The sequence below is a fragment of the Calidris pugnax genome, unplaced genomic scaffold (genome assembly GCF_001431845.1).
Source record: "Calidris pugnax isolate Ruff unplaced genomic scaffold, ASM143184v1 scaffold1, whole genome shotgun sequence".
NCBI lineage: Eukaryota > Metazoa > Chordata > Aves > Charadriiformes > Scolopacidae > Calidris > Calidris pugnax.
Genome location: NW_015090800.1, coordinates 6,689,443 through 6,705,943, shown reverse-complemented (window position 1 = coordinate 6,705,943; position 16,501 = coordinate 6,689,443). Strand labels below are relative to the sequence as shown.

Below are 16,501 nucleotides of genomic sequence, written 5' to 3'. Positions count from 1 at the left end.
TGAATAAGCACACAGTAGATTTAATGAAAATTCACTGTTTGCCTAGAATAACAGCTAAATAAATTCTATTTGCCACATGTGACTCAACAGTTCAGAACTACCAAGGCTGAGAGTTGATAATATCAGGTACCCTTCATTTCAGATCCCTCCCTTCATGTTTGCCAAGAAGGTTTTGCTCCCTGTGGTTCTCTTCCAGCTGCTTGTCGGTGTGGAGCTGGGTGTCATGTTCCCCGTCTCTCATCTCATTTCGGTGAGAGTCGGGGTGTTTTCTGCTAGTTTGGCCAAGCAATGACATTCCACCCTGATGTGTGGGCTGCTTTCTGCTGTATCCTTGTACTGCTTCTTTCCTAAATTATGTAAATCTAAATGCTCACCCTACCTGGCTTCCTGGGGCAGCTTTGTATGGAGGGTGCAATCTTGTGTCCTTTTGAGCTAATGGCCAACTGATTCACTCCAGTGTGGTTTCCTGGCTCTTCTTTTTTTGTCCTGTGATCACTGATGGAGAAAACTGTATTTTGTGTGTGTGTGTGTTTTACCTTTAATTTATTATTTTTTAAAACCACCATAGTAGTAAAACAAAATCCTTCCAGAGACTCTGCAAAGGTAAGTTATTTGTGCCATTTATTTTCCTGGACAAAATGAATCCATGTTGTCAGCCTACTAGAACTGTTTCTGGAAAGCTGGATTTCCTAAAGCGCATTTGCACTTCATAAGCAAAATGTTGTAGACATCTCTGATGTCTAAGTGACTGTACAAGTATTTGCAGTAGCATACACATTATTGGTCATTCCCAAAAGCTGATTGAAACCCTAATTTTTTCATGATTGCTATGGTTTATTGGCAAATATGCCTTGTTCTTCTCCACTAGTTCCAGATGCTGCCAGAGTATTGTGTGTAAAGATGGGGGGGTGGAAGGTGGTTCGTAGGGAAAATGAGGCAAAGGATGCTCAAGAACAAGAACAGCCAAAATCAAGGTTTTCTCTGCTCTTATATGCCCAGTGATGTTATTTTTGGTCTAACCTGAAAGTAAGTGGAGCTTTATCTGGTGGGGTTAGCTATTGAACCACCAAACTGAGAGAGGAGGATATTTTCCTGGGGTGAAGCTTTCCAGGGTTATTTCCCAAATCCCTTTGAGAAGTCTGACATGATTCTAGAGCCATGTGGAAATTATTTAGGTGAAAGCTGGGCTGTTTGTTGTCCCACTCAATCTGAGCACACAGAGCCACGTCCCATGAGATGCCACATGTCATAGGTGTGCTGCAAGCGGGGCTCTCCTGGGCATGTCCATTGTGCAGGGCAAAATCTGCCCCAATTTCTTTGGTGCCTTTGGAGCACAGGTATTAGAAATAGTAAATGACATGATTAATGTGCATTTCTGCTGGACTCCCATGTACATTTATGTGCTAATACCAGGTGATTAATCAATTTAATTGTTGGCTGTCATTGTTGTGGGCTATTTTTCAGGCAAAAGTTGTTTTTACAACACCCATACAATGTAGATTGGAAAACTGGCCCCCAAGGAAGCTGCAAAGGGCTCCACCAGTGAGCTGCAGAAGCAATGAGTGTCTCTGAACCACACAAATTACCCAATTAGCATCCATCAGGTTACAGTAATGCTTTTTGTCATGAGAAAAGAAACCTTTAAAGAAATTTGAACTCCAGCAGTCACTTGCTGTTAGTGATGGGGAACTTAATGATGTCATCCAGATGCTCTTTGAACTTTTCATAGAAGCAACCAACCAAATTTAGCATCAAATATCTGCCTTTCTGCTAATTCACAGTTGTAAGGTAAACTCTGTCAGATGTGAGAAAGATTTGAGATCTAAGTAGGAAATAGCCTTGTAACTATAAAAGTATTTATTTGATTGTGCAAGCAGGTCATTTACTGTTTGACAGTAAGAATTAAAAGCATTGCCAAGTATGTTTAAGTCCATACCTGGAGAGAGATTTTTCACTGGCTTTGCTTGTTGGGATCTTTATTTTGTGAAACTTTAGGAATCGGTGGATGACATACATTATATCTTTGTCTCTAATGCCTCTGCAAAGGATTTCTGGACTAAAATAAGAGGTTACTCTATTGCCAAGTTCAGTACTAGAGCAATGGTCCCTATTTTTGTGTACTTCAGTCTGAGCTTTGGAACTGAGCATGGAGAGGATTTTCACAGAGCTTGTGCTCTGGACTGCTATAGCAGCTAGTGGCAAGTCTGGTCCAACTTGGCAGATGTGATGAGCTACTCACTAAACCCTGATGTGTCTTTTAATTTGATCCAGTTTAGCTGATACATTTAGTTTCATTATTTCTATGATGCGTATACTTTTGCTGGATTTCTGGTTTGCCTTGAGCAATTCCAGAAGCGTGTTGGATTCCCCTGCCAGAGCTCATAACATCTTACCATTTCCATTGATTCCTGCCCCAGGAAATATAACTGTAGCATTGCATCATCTCAGACCTTTTCTCCTTTCAGGTACAAAATATCCTTGTAGAAGCTTATTTGCTTTTCTGCCCCATGGGTGTCCACCAAAGTCAAGTGAGACAGACAGTGCTAGAAAAAAGCAATGCTGCAATGGCTCTAAATCCTGTGTTTAAAATGAGCCATTGTATAAAAATACCTGTATCCTTAAAATCTCAAAGATCTCTTGGGAAGGAAAAGGTTTTTAAACCTATTCTCTGACTGCATTTGAAAGCGAATGCTGTTGGAGGAGCTGGTTAGGTCTCCTCCACCTGGGTCCCAGCTCAGTGCAGTGACTCTTACAGTGGGGCAGAGTGCAGTCCCAGCACAACTGACTTGCTGTTATGGCTTGAAGAACCCACAACAATTTATTGTCATTTAGACAATTATTCAATCACCCAATGACCCCTCCCAACCCGTTGGAGGGAAATCGAGGAGAAAAACAAGGAAACCTGAGGGTTGAAATATAAACAGATTTAATAGAAATAAACTAAATAATTAACATTAATAATACTAAAGAGCTAATATAAAATACACAAGGACAATGCTCAGCCCATTCTATCAGCAGGCAGCCTTGCACTCCCAGTAGGGGACAGCAAGTGTCAGACACTGCGAGTGCCACGGCTTCAGAGGGTTGAAATATAAACAGATTTAATAGAAATAAACTAAATAATTAACATTAATAATACTAAAGAGCTAATATAAAATACACAAGGACAATGCTCAGCCCATTCTATCAGCAGGCAGCCTTGCACTCCCAGTAGGGGACAGCAAGTGTCAGACACTGCGAGTGCCACGGCTTCAGGAGGAGGGGAAGGGCTCAGGGGTCCAGCACCAAGGCCATCATAGGAGAGAGAACTCCTCAGCAAACTTTGTGATTTATATTGAATTTATATTGACGTTCGTGGTATGAAACAATCCTGTTGGCAAGCTTGGGTCGAGTGCCTGGGTCTCGCATCTCCTCATCCTTGCACCTGGTGAGCTTGAAAACACTGAGACCTTGAAACCCACATACCATAGCTGGCTATAAAGTAAATATTTTCACAAATTCAGACACTAGAGTATTTGAAAAATGCAGTTTTCCCAAGCATTAGAAGAGACCTTACTGAAAAGTAAAATTACTGAAAGACAAATTAGTCCTGTGTCACTCAAACCAGGACACTCGTGTGTCTGGAGGAATCTCCACCTGCCTACATGCATCCTCGCAGGAGTGTAAGAAATATCTGACCTCCGTCTCCTTTTCCTCCACCTGCCTCTGTTGTGCAGGTGCTGCTGCAATGGCCCTGGCCCTGCCAGCCCCTGAGAGACAGTGCAGCTTCTGCCCTCTGCATTGAAAATATATTAAGGGTTTCATACAACAAATGGTTTTCAACCCTCCTAAAACTTTGCCTGGATAAATTTTTACCTTGTGAATTGCCACTGTGCTTTTCTTTGTTATCTGCCCTAAAATCATCTGCAGACCCAAAGCTCTGCCAGGCAAAGGCGGAGAAGCTCTGTCTTTAACTATCAGTTTGTACAGAAATTTCCTTGGATCCATTCCCTCCGAGCCAAAAGACTGCGTGGACTGTGCTTGGCGAGGAGCAAAGGGCATGTGCCAAATGGCTGTGGCCTCGAAAACCTTCGGGTAGCTATTGACCTATGAATTTTGCAACATCACTCGGAGGCTGCTGGCTGCACCGAGGTTGAATTGTCATATGTAACTCTGCAAGCACAAATCATACTCCCACAGTCTGTGTTCCCTTCAGAGAGGGGTTAGTGAGGATAGTGACTTGTAGTTTAACTTTCTGCAAGAACGGTGGATTGCCTTTGGAGCTTGCCAAGCAATTGAACAGTTTTTCATCCAAAATAACCTCGCATTAAAAACATTAATGAAATATTGGTTCTGACTTTAAGTATAAAGAGAATTATTTTTAAAAACCATAAAAGATATCCAATTCTATGCCAGTGACATATTTTTATCTAGGTAACAATAAGAAGTCTGAAAGGGAGCCTTTGAGTGCAAAGTAAGATTTGATGGAAAACATTAAACATTGTGAATTTAAGGCTTTCATCCCATTTATCTCTCTCAGGTGAGGAAGGAGCTGAACAGGAAAGACCCACCTGTAGCCTTTAAAGCAAAAAGCCTGAAATTAGTACCCTGGTAGTTGAGAAAAGTGTACTAGATGGTAATATAATTAATAGATTTTAAGAACTTCTTATTTTGATTACTGTGTTGCGTAGACTGTCCAGTGGTGGAAACTCCATTAACCATATCACTGTGAAACAGACTGTTTGTATGCTGATAACTGGATGCATTTCTGCTTGAAGTCTAATTTCAATCTTCCTCTTTGCACTTGTCTGTCCTTGAAATTTGATGTAGAAAAAAAAAATGTTTAATCTTCACACAGGACTTTTAATATAAAAAACATCTATAATGAATCCTTGAATAATTTATAATAGCTGAGAAGTGCTTATACTTTTTATTGAACGTAAATTTGTTAGAAACTTGATGGAAAAGTCCTCCTTCAGTGTCGAAGTAAAGTCATCTCTGGACATTCAAATGATAGGGGAAGGTGGAGAATTCAGTTGGTTGCAGGGTGTTTTTCTATAAAACTCCAACAGTAATTTTTTTCTTAATGATAAATTTCAATGCAGTAAATACTAAGCTGGAAACTGTGTTGCAACTGTAGTAAGATTTTTGTGAGAAGGTGGGTAAGAACAGACTGAATGTGCCTCTCTTCTGTTTTTCTTTTTAAAAGTAGTACATCTGTTGGTAGTGAAAATGCCCTTCAGATTTCACAAAAAAACCCCACTGAAGTGAAGGAAAGCCACCCAGGCCAGTTCCGCTGAAGCCTCACTGCTGTGACAAGTCATTATTTCTTTCTTTGTTGCAGGAGAGAATTTCGACCAGAGTCCCTTAAGAAGAACCTTCAAGTCCAAAGTTTTGGCCCATTATCCTCAGAATATTGAGTGGAACCCCTTTGACCAGGATGCCGTTAACATGGTAGGTGGAGAAACTCTCTTCTCAAGCTTTTTTTCCTGACAACTTCAGCTCTCATGTGGTTCCTGGGTTGCTCACAACCATCCCTTGTGATGTGATGAACGTCTGCTGGGACTAGGAGCACCCGCTAGGCATGCTGGTTGAAAAGCTGTAGAGGAAGAGGTAACATGAAAATGCAGAATTCTTTCATGCACAACAAGAGTATAATGCTGTGTTTCCTTCATTGGTTCTAGTTAAATCTACTGCATGATAGAACAAGTCTAACCACCAGCACGGTGCCTGGGTGAGAAGAGGTGTAGTCACCCACCATGCACATCTGCAAGTTGGGAGGAGGCGAACCAAGGAATTTTTAAGAGAGCAATATGCGTGTGAAATGTTTGAGTACAAAAAACCTTGATGCTGAATTTTGCAAGGGAGAGAGGAATCTTTAGAGAGAAGCTGGGATTTACCTAAACCACAGCTTTTGTTTGGCGGTCACTTTTAATGGCAGCTCTGCACCAGTGCATCTTCTGTGTATCTCTCTCCTCTCAGCTAAGTTTGATGTGAGTTTGTCTGTGTGGCTAAATCCCATGAACAAGGGAGGGAGGGGAAAACAGTTTCTGGAGTTTTATAGGGGGGCAGTGACAACTAAAAGACCAATGATCCAGTGGAAATTTTCCCAAAGAGTTGATATTCAAAGGATGTTTTCTAAATCACCAAAGCACTTGTTAAGAACAGGTCCTGACAAAGCCAACACATTACTGGTATTTGGGGTAAGCTTCCCAGTAGAGGAAAATGCTGTTCATTTTATAATTTAAAAGTAAACAGTTGTTGTAATAATAACATTAAACAATATTACCAATTTAATCTGTTTTCAAAAATGGGTAGAGTCCAACTAAAAATAAGAAGATTAGTGAACCCCTCCCACCAGTCTAGTTTAGATGTGCTTGGCATTTGACCAGGTTAGGACTACATACTAGCTACTTAAAAACAGAACCAGCCTCATTGTATGGTGCAGCTATGAAGTCACCTCACTCAGGAGATGGAGAACACATAAAACCCACAGCAAAATGGCTTTTGGAAATGCAAAAAGGCACCTGGAACTTCTCTGCAGTCAGAGATGCAGATGTAGAAATCTGAAGTTCATCTCAATTTCTACTGAATTTTATTTTTTAGCATTGTGTCAAGTATTTAACATGAAAACACAGGAGCTGGAAGTAGCAGGGACAGAGCGAGCTGATACTGTGGCCCTGCAAAATGCATAGAAAGGCAGAGATGAGCCCGATCGCTCCCTCTGCCCGCTGGCAGCTGGGGATTTCTCTCCTCTGCTTCCAAATGTGCACCGATGGAGCTGGTGCGGTCTTTGGGCAGGTCTCCACATCACTTTGCTTATAGAGAAGGCACGAAGGACTTGGAACGATGCTTCATCAGCACAGTTGAGATGGTAATAACTCAACTACCAAGGCTACTTAGGCCTTTTAGTTCTGCCTTTCAATTGGGGGTGTTCAGAGGAGAAGTGGTGGGGGGGTGTGCAGCAGGAATACAGAGGTAAGAGGTAATAGCTGGAATTGCTGCATTATTTGTCTCTCACATTACAGCTGAAAATGTCTAGTATTCATGAAGTGTGATCATATTATCGGACAAAAATGGAATACTAAAACCAGCAAGAGACCTATTAAAATAAAATAATTGAACTGAGCTGCATTCAGCTGAAATCAAATAGCTGAAGAACACATCTTTCATTTGCAATGTGTCTTGGAGGGAAAAAAAAAACCCAACCAACATTTACTAACAGCAGCAGTATTTAATGGTCTTTTAAATCATCTTTTGGAAAACTTCTTTATTGGTTTGATCTGAAACATCATTTAAAGTAATATCCACCTCCACAGAATCCCCTGAGGCAATTATTGGCCTTTCTGATCTTGCCTTGCTGTATTAGTTCTGCCTGTGTGTTTGCTTTATGTGAGCTTCCAGAAGCAATTTTCCTCAGAGAAGAAAGTGCATAAATCCTTGAAGGTTAACTTGTGAGAACTCTGGCTTTGCTGAATGCCTAAGGAATTTCAATTGCCTTCCGAAACCATCCTGTCACTTTAAAAATAACCCCCTGAAGTCCCATGCAATCACTCTGCCTACTAGTCATGTTTTCTCTCCCTTTCAAAGTATATATCAAAGTACAGAGTTCTCTTTAATAGGGAAGTATTTCTTTTCCCCCACTGCTTTTTGTGATTATCCCTGCCTAACGTCAAACACTGTCTTCTGTGGCCATTCTGGAAGAAATGTGTTGTACCAAACTGAAGCTCTCAGTAGAGAGGAAAGTGACATTTTTAGGATATAAACCTCCTATTTTAGCTCTCTGGTTCATCAAGGTGTATAAATCTTTGCCTGTATTTCTGAAGTCCAAGGAAGCATTGTCCATTTAACATGTCATATACTGGAAGAAAAGGAATTAAAGGTTCCCCAGTCTAATTTGAAGGAGCAGGCTTTAGTACAGACAAAAGCATCTTTCTCTCCACCCCCTCACCCACAGCTCGATTTGAGTATGGAGTTTGCTGCCACAGCATGTTTTGAACGTGAAAAATATGCAAGGGCTTAAAAAGTGAAATAGAGGATCTCATGGAGAAAAGGTGAACTGGTGCTGATGGGCAGTGGTCCAAAGGTGGTTCAGAAATATCTGCAGCTGATGATGGCTGGAAAGAGGGAGGGATTACAGTGTGTGTCCTGCTTCTGTGTTTAGGAAAAGGGTGTCACCTGCTCATCACTTGCAGAGATGCAGCATGGATTCGTTGATATCTTTTTGTCTGTCTTTGTGCAGCTTCCTTTTGTTGTTACAAACCATAAGCCTTATTGCAAGCACGATTTAATTCCACATTTTTCTGCTGATAGATATGTTTAAATATAAATAGTAAAGTGCGCTGAAAACCAAAATCCTGTGCTCTGAAAACTGAAACCTTGTCCTTTGATCATCACTAATCTTGGATAGTTTTCTGTGTTTTTTTTATACACAGATGCAATAAAAGCAACTGCCTGCCTCCTCACCATTAGTCAGCCAGCCTCACCAGCAGGCAAAGCTTTCCCCCGTAGCATGTCCCAAGCTGCTCTGCCCCAGCTCTGTCCTGTGGCATTTGTGACAAACACAGACAAGATGGGAAGTGATGGATGTCCAAGGCACTAAGATGAAAGTTTTTATGCCTTAACTGCAAATGTGAAGCTTTCTATATTGCTGGAAAAAGAGCACAGGTCCTTCCTTTTGATGGAGCCCTGCTTTCCTGGAGATGGCTCCTGTAGAGCACCTGCCTGCCCGTGGGAAGCAGGGAATGCATTCTTTCTTTTGCTTTGCTTGTGTGCGTGGCTTTTTCTTTATCTATTCAACTGTCTTTATCTAAACTCACAGAATTTTTCTTACTCTTCTGATTCTCTCCCCCATCCCACCATGGGGGGAGTAAGCAAGCAGCTGTGTGGTGCTTAGTTGCTGGCTGGCGTTAAACCACGATAGGCTGAAACTTAATAGATGGCTGTCCCTTTGTGTATGTATATTCAGTATATAAGGGAGTAATAATTAAGAATAATAATTAAGACCTGGAGGAAATTTATTTAATAAAGCCTTCTGAAACTGTCTCAGCTGGTCTGAATTTCCTTGATGCTTATCTGTTCTTGATTGTACCAGTACATGTAATTTGCTTATCCAGGCATTCTGTAAAATGTAGAAAACGTAATCTTTGATAGTGCTGAGATCAAAACCTATGATTTTGGCCTGACTGGATTCGATAGGGCTATAGCCACCATTGAATGCCCACATTCTGGAAATAAATTTTTATTAAGCAAGCCTGCCAAAAAATGAGGTTAGAGATATTTATTGTACAGAATAAATTTAAAGTGTAAAACAATGGTTTTTTACTCCTTTATTGAAGAGCCCCTAACCATGGTACTGCTGTCAATGTCTCAATAAAAACTATAAACGTTTTGAATGAAAATGAGGTTGTTCAAACATGGTTCAAGCTGCAATTTCATGGTTTATGTTAGCAAAGCCTTCTATGAACTCCAGGCTACTTATTTCCCTATACATTACCTTTAAGTGGAATACGTAAAAGCTGTCCCAGATAACTTAGGGGCTTACTAGCATCTTATGAAGTGATTCTGGACCACTTGCCTAAATCCCAGATGGGCTGGCAGCAGCTTTATCAGGCTGTCAAATAGTCTCTGCAAGGTGCACTGGTGAAGCTCAGGGTAGGATGTGCCTGAAAATATACAATTATTTCTCTTGACCTCTTCCACCATCAGAAGAATTTATTCCCTGTCAAGGTGAGGCATTAGGGGACGCACTCTGTCGTGTGTAGGTTCACATCCCTTAGGAAAATTGGATTCTAGTGTTGCCTTTTGGAACAGGAGGAGCACTTTGAAGGATCTCCCTCTCTTCTTTCCTTGTATTTCTTTGGATGGAAGGTACAAAGGAAGCTTTAGTTCTTCATCTATAAACATACTGATTTAGCTAGAGCATAAGGAGTTTCATGCTGATGCACATTCAAACAAGTTTTGCTGGATGTTTGTTATTTTGTATTCAATGGCTGATAGAATTCCTGAGGAACACATGGAAAAATGCCTCGAGTTATCACTAGGGGTGTGTTTCAGAGAAACACCGTGTGGTAAAATCACTGCAAAAGATTTTGCTGAGTGGTAAATCAAAAATGAGGCTTTTGTAGATTTTGGGTGTTTCCTTCCCCCACCTCCTTCCTTCTTCCAGTGTAAGCTATTTTGTAGCACTTAAGGAGGAAAGTAAATGTAATAGCTGTCAGTCAATTGTTTTGCTTTCTTTGAAGAAAATTAGGGAAGATCAAAGAATTTCAAGAAATCTGTAATTTTAATTCAGTGGTATAAGATGCTCCCTTGGGTCTCTGATTTTAAAGTACTCTGGGAATGATATAGGCGAGAACAAAAGTGATGTCTTTATATGATGCTTAAGTAAATGAGACAAAGGCTGTTCAGTAGTGAAAATAATTTTACAAAGTAATGAAAGTAATTCATAATGACTTAATAGATGGGTGATTTTAGAGAGTGTTTTCTACAGTCGTGCCTATTTCTTAAGTAGCATCAGTTTTAGGCTGTTTGTTCCTGGGCTACTTTTGAGGGGGATTATGTTTATTGATAAGTGGTTTGTTGTGATGCAGTGGAAAAAAAAAGAATGTGCCTATAAGCAAAAGTAACAAAATAAAATTGTAGCATAGATAACTCTATCTATTTCTTTTCTCTTTTCTTAGCTGTGCATGCCCAAAGGGCTATCTTTCAGGACACAGGCAGATAACAGAGATCCACAGCTCCACTCGTTCATCATCACCAGGGAAGATGGCTCTCGTACATACGGGTTTGTGCTCACGTTCTACGAGGAGGTCACGAGCAAGCAGATCTGCACAGCCATGCAAACACTCTACCAGATGCACAACGCAGAGCAATACAGCAGTGTCTGCGCCTCCTCCTCGTGCAGCATGGACTCCCTGGCCAGCAGCATCGACGAGGGTGATGCCACTTCCCTCGCCAAGCTCCAGAGGTACAACTCCTACGACATCAGCAGAGACACCCTGTACGTCTCCAAATGCATATGCCTCATCACCCCCCTGCCCTTCATGCAAGCCTGCAAGAAGTTCCTGATCCAGCTCTACAAGGCAGTGACCTCCCAGCAGCCACCGCCTCTGCCCCTGGAGAGCTACATCCACAACATCCTCTACGAGGTGCCCCTGCCACCCCCGGGGAGGTCACTGAAGTTTTATGGGGTTTATGAGCCCATCATTTGCCAGAGACCTGGGCCCAATGAGCTGCCACTCTCTGATTACCCTCTGCGGGAGGTCTTCGAGCTGCTGGGCCTGGAGAACCTGGTCCAGGTTTTCACCTGCGTTCTTCTGGAGATGCAGATCCTTCTGTACTCACAAGGTGGGCGCTCGTACGGTGATGCACTTTGGGTCTGTTCCCAGCGGGCAGTCGCTGGGCAGCTGCAGCTGCAGGAGTTAATATAAAGCAGTGGATTTTCAGCAGATTTGTGAAACGTGAGAATGTAATGAAAAAATGTGAGAAAAATGAGTCTGTCCTAATGAAAGCACTAAATAATTGTTTTCTCCAGGCAGTCTAGGTGCCGCTTGTTTAATTATGCATTGTATTTGTCACTTGTGACAGCTAGCAATAGAATTCACTTATTATCCTTACGTTGCCCTTGATCATGCTGCAAGACAGCATGAAACTAATCCTATCATCTGCAAAAATACCAGCAGAAAGTAATACATCTTGCAGAAAACACTCTTGCTACTTTTCTTTTTTCTTTTTTTTTCAAATTTCAACAGCATGTTGAAGTTTGGTGAGATTTCCTCCCTCCTGTATGATGGATGTGTTCTGGTTGAAGCACTGAGAGTTTTTTCAGCACTTAGAGGCTGAAGTTTTCATGCTGGGTTGGAACTGAGTGGAGTTGCAGGACATCCCTTCATAGTTCTACTTGAGATATTTGGGAACGTTTTTGACAAGGATGCTGGTACTTCTTTTTGAGACACTTGAGACTGTGATTGGCAGAGGCTTATTGTGTTGGCAGAAGTTGACTGCGCAGAGCCTGTCCACACTGAAGCATGCCAGCAAGCTTTTCAAAATCTGGCCTGTACCTTTTCTCGTCTGGTTGTGTCTTTGTGCAACAGTGTAATACTCTGCTACAGGTTTTGGGAATCTTGACCTAGTGCTGAGCATACTCTGAGGTTTTACACCCGTATGACTGTTTCCTGTACGATGGTGGTTGTTGTGAGTATGGCCCTGGTGGTATTCGGGTACCAAAAGGCATTTGCTGCAACTGTTGTGATGCACCAGAGCACCTGAACAAGTCAAATTCAAGTTTCCTACTGACTTTCAAGGGGTTGTCCAGACATTTTGGAGGCTCCTCTAAGTCTCACTGGATGCCTCTCCATATTATCTGGGTTCCCAAATAGCTTTTGTGATGTTGACCCTAAATTAATAAAATAAATTTGGGGTAGGGTGGTTTCATCAAGGTAGAATGAACAACATGAAGCAAGGAGGTACACATACCTTTTAACAAAAAGGAGAAAAGATGCTGAATACCTAGACTTCTCAAGAGATGTCGTTCAAGCAACAGAGAGCTTGAAGTGGAGAGAGAGGATGGGAAGTTGTCTAAAACGAGCACGGGTAATGCACCTTCAGGCTTCAAAAGTGAACGCTTGGGTTTGTCATATGAAAGGAAAGGTCAGTAAGTGTGTAATAATAATACTAATGAATAAATGACTGAGAATGGGAAAAATGTTCAGGGAGGTGGAAGGAGGGCAGTTCTTCTGCAAACGACTGAATTCAAAGAATTGCTAGTTCTTTGCGCAGCGCTTCTCCACATGAACTCCAGGGGTTTGCTTTCAAGAACCGAAAATGAAGGGCTTCATCTGCTCTCGGTTTGAAGTGTGAGCAGAAATCCTGCTGTTAGTTTTGATTAGGCTGCTTTCCCCCTCCCTTCTGCTTCTGTGTGTGTGTGCACTTACCCCTTTCTTCCTTGGTTTGAATCATGCTGCCTTTGCCACTTGATACTGGAGCTCGACGTTAAGCAGCAACACCACTGAAATGCCCCCCCCATCCCTGCTCATCGTTCCCACCCTAGTGCCTGCTTATGGACTCACTGAAAACTGAGATTATTTTTTATTTTGTTTTTTTATTTTTATTTTTACTGTAAGCTAGTAGTATTAGGAAAAATCTGCTTGTCAGATTACATTTTAGTAATACTTTGTGCAGATGGAGAGCAACCCGCATATGCATTTCTTTTGCATACTTGAGACAGATACAAAATATCCACTAAATAATTTTGACTCAATTTACAATGTCACTATACATTAGATAAATAAGTGGGCTTTGTTCAGTTACTGGCTATAATTTAAGAGTTTACTTGTTTTGTTTGTTTTCACTGTGTGGGTTTGTTGTTTTTTTTTTAAAAAAAAAAAAGAGGTAGCAACAATTAATCCTCTCCACCCTCCAAAATTCATATTATTCCCCCTGCTCCCCCCAGTGAATCTAGGGATGTCCTTGACATGACCTTTACTTCCCTATCTAATATAGACACAACCTGATGGCTTGATGGTGCATAGGGAAAAGCCTGCAGTTGTATTAGGGAAATTCTGTGATTATGTAAATAGCATTGTAATGCTGGTTCCCAGAGGTGAGGAATGTGGAGTGGAGGTCAAGTGCAAAGCCTCAGTTTTGGCATATCCTGATAGCTGAGTGCTTGGCTAATTGTACACTGTGGCTTCTTTTAAATGTCAGTCTTGCAATGCCCAAACGAGGAAACAAAACAGCTCTTTTCCTATTTGAGATATAACTGGGCAAGATACTACCAAAGTCTCCTCTCTACACTTTGAGATCCATCAGGGAGAAACACTTTCGTAACTCCCAAGTTCTTTCAAGGCAAAAGATGAAAAATTTTTGTCTTGCCTATCTCCTGTTCCGAAGTAACAAACGAAAGAGTGATTTTGCAAATTCTTCCTCCCTTCCCTTTCCGCTTTAAAGAGGATGGACTTGCTGGACTGTGGTTCCAGTGGCCTGGCTTTGCTGCAACCTTCCCAAACTCAATGACAGATTAGTCATAGGAGATGGTCCACAAGGTGCAATTTCAAGCAAGATGGTGTTATTCACCCAAAATCAGAATTCACTGAAATACTGCAATAATCAAGAAATTGGAGTGCTGGACCAAAACCTACCTCCATTCACCAAACTGTTTCGGTGAGAGAGCTGCTAATAACATGTATGGGAAATGTAAGCTGACTAGGTTCTCCTAGCCCTGTTGGAAGAAAGCTTTTCATTCAAGCTTGCCAAAAATTTTGTTCCTCTTTTTAAAGAGTAGAAACTTCTTTTGGAAAGTTGATGAAAAATACAAATTGTTGCACAGCCGTGACAATACAATGAGGCTGCCGGTTGTCTACTGAGAACCTTGAACTTCTCACTAAACATCTCTGCTCTAAAGGCAGATTACTTTTTGAGGTCAAGAAAGAGCTGGAGGGGTATGAAATCTGCAAATGCTGGGAACAACTGGTCAAACAGCTGTAGTTCCCAACTTTATGAGCAAGCATGGGCTTGTGGGAAGGATGGAGGTCAAGTAGAGTTGCACCTAGTTGGTGATAACAGCAGCAAAGTGCTTGCAGGAAGGTTGCACAGAGACTGTACTGGCTTTTCTGGAGCAGTTTTTCTCTGGTGAACTATGAGTTGATGATGAAAACATTTATTTTTAACCCTGTAGCTGAGGCATAATGTTTTCAGCAGCCTGAACAAAGGCATCCAGCTAAATGAAGATAGCGTTGGGTGACATTACCCAGCTTGCCCTGGACATGTTCACAGCACAATATGAGTGTCTGGCACAGCTCTGTGGTGGAGACAGGACCAATTGGTAACTGTTTGTACCATGGCCTCTACTGTCAACTTCGGGTATCTGGTTGCTCTGGTCATGGTGTTTTACAGAGGAGTGGTACCCCATCACTTGGGAAAATGAAGGGATTGCAGTGGACTGTAACTTCACTTTGCAGCTGTGGTGGTCAAGCAGAGGGGTGGGGAGAATGATCTGAAAGAACAATGAGCTTATTTTTTGAGCTTGTTTTTTAAGCCCTTTCATTCCCAAACATTTTGGACTGCAGGCAACTACCTTAATTCTCAATTTCTCTCAAGTTCACGGTTTAAACTTTAAAGCAGCCCGGTACTACAGAGTTTTCACTGAGGCTTTACAAACCACAGTTTGGGAACTGCTGCTGTGGACAATTGTGTCCTTCTGGGGCAAGAACCACTGTGACCAAAGCATTTCAGTGTGAAGATGGAAAACGTTGGAAGTAGCAAATGGTGCTGTGGCAACATTAGGGCAAATCATGGAGCAAGGTGAGGATGGTGGGGTAACTGGCAAAGACCTGCGCTTGCACCCTTAATAGCAAGAGTGAAAGACAAGCCCTTGCTGTTAATGGAGACAGCATGGACTTCCAGGGAGTTAATAAAAAATCACTGTTAGTGGGTAAATGTAATAGACTGCTCTAAGTGTCAGCTTTGGCCTGCAAAGGTGATACAGAAAGCTGTACCTGAAAGCACAGGTGGCTTCAGGTTAAATCTTCCTGTGTGTAGAGAATACTTTTAAGTTTAAATAAGGCCAAATTTTAACAATGGGGCTTTAAAAACCCAGGGGAGGGATTAGATTATTTTTTTTTTCCCCCTGCAGTTCTTCAGGGTGAAGTCCTTGGTTTGCAGCCTTATGAACTTCATCCTCTAAAAATCAAAGCTTGGATTATGATGTGTTCCTGTGACTTTCAAAGGAAGGACATAAGAGCTACGAGACTCCAAATAAAGCAGAAAAAAACTGATACAGAGTCAAATTTGTTATCACTAAACAAGGCACACGGTGTAGCATGTACATAACAGCGTATAAGCTTGGGGCTTACAGACTTGCTGTCGTAGTTTTATTATGGTTTATTCAATCATAGAAATTAATACTCTTGCAAGCGCCCTTTATTTTATTCGGAGCACGGCTCTCCCCTGTGACCGTGAAGATGTAAGGGTATTGTGAACGTCCAGGCTTCCAGCAGTGTCCAAGTTAATAACACTCTGCTTGTAGCTGCTACAATTTCCCCAGGATCGGTAACAAAACGCCACTGGCGTGAGATGTCTGCTGGAGAGAGATGAATTAAACTGTGGGCTCTGAGGAAGCCTCAGCAATCCATTCTGTACGTCTGCCTTTCTAGGGATTTAAATGTGAGAGGGAACGTGTGGATGAGACAAAGATAAACTTCTTAGAGCTTAGGCTGTTTCTACTCCGTATAATTTTGAGCATTTCCCAGGTTGTTTTTCAAAGGGCTTCAGTAATTGCTCCTCAAAGATTGAAATATTCTTTGCATTATTTCTTTTCAGTCGTGGACATTATAATACAAATGACTATGCATATATAAGTCATCGCCTAGAAAAAGCTGGTGTCTGAAAGATTGTTCTTATGAAATCTGTTTTGGGGGAGATTTTTTAAAATGAATACATGAATGATGTGTTTGCCTTTTAAAGCATTTTTACACCAAATAGTTACATAGAAAGCCTTTGCTCTGCTCTGCTTGTTATTTAA

The 16,501-nt window shown here is 41.5% G+C and overlaps 1 protein-coding gene across 6 annotated transcripts in view; it reads left to right on the top strand.

Annotated features, from left to right (window-relative positions):
- The window catches only part of DENND5B (DENN/MADD domain containing 5B), a 122,859-nt gene that overhangs the window by 51,484 nt on the left and 54,874 nt on the right, over positions 1-16,501 (top strand). For all 6 annotated transcript variants that reach the window (XM_014937397.1, XM_014937393.1, XM_014937394.1 and 3 more), the window contains 2 exons: positions 5,324-5,433; positions 10,662-11,328. In XM_014937397.1, the coding sequence (XP_014792883.1) occupies positions 5,324-5,433; positions 10,662-11,328 (777 nt within the window). The remainder of the gene's footprint in view (positions 1-5,323; positions 5,434-10,661; positions 11,329-16,501) is intronic.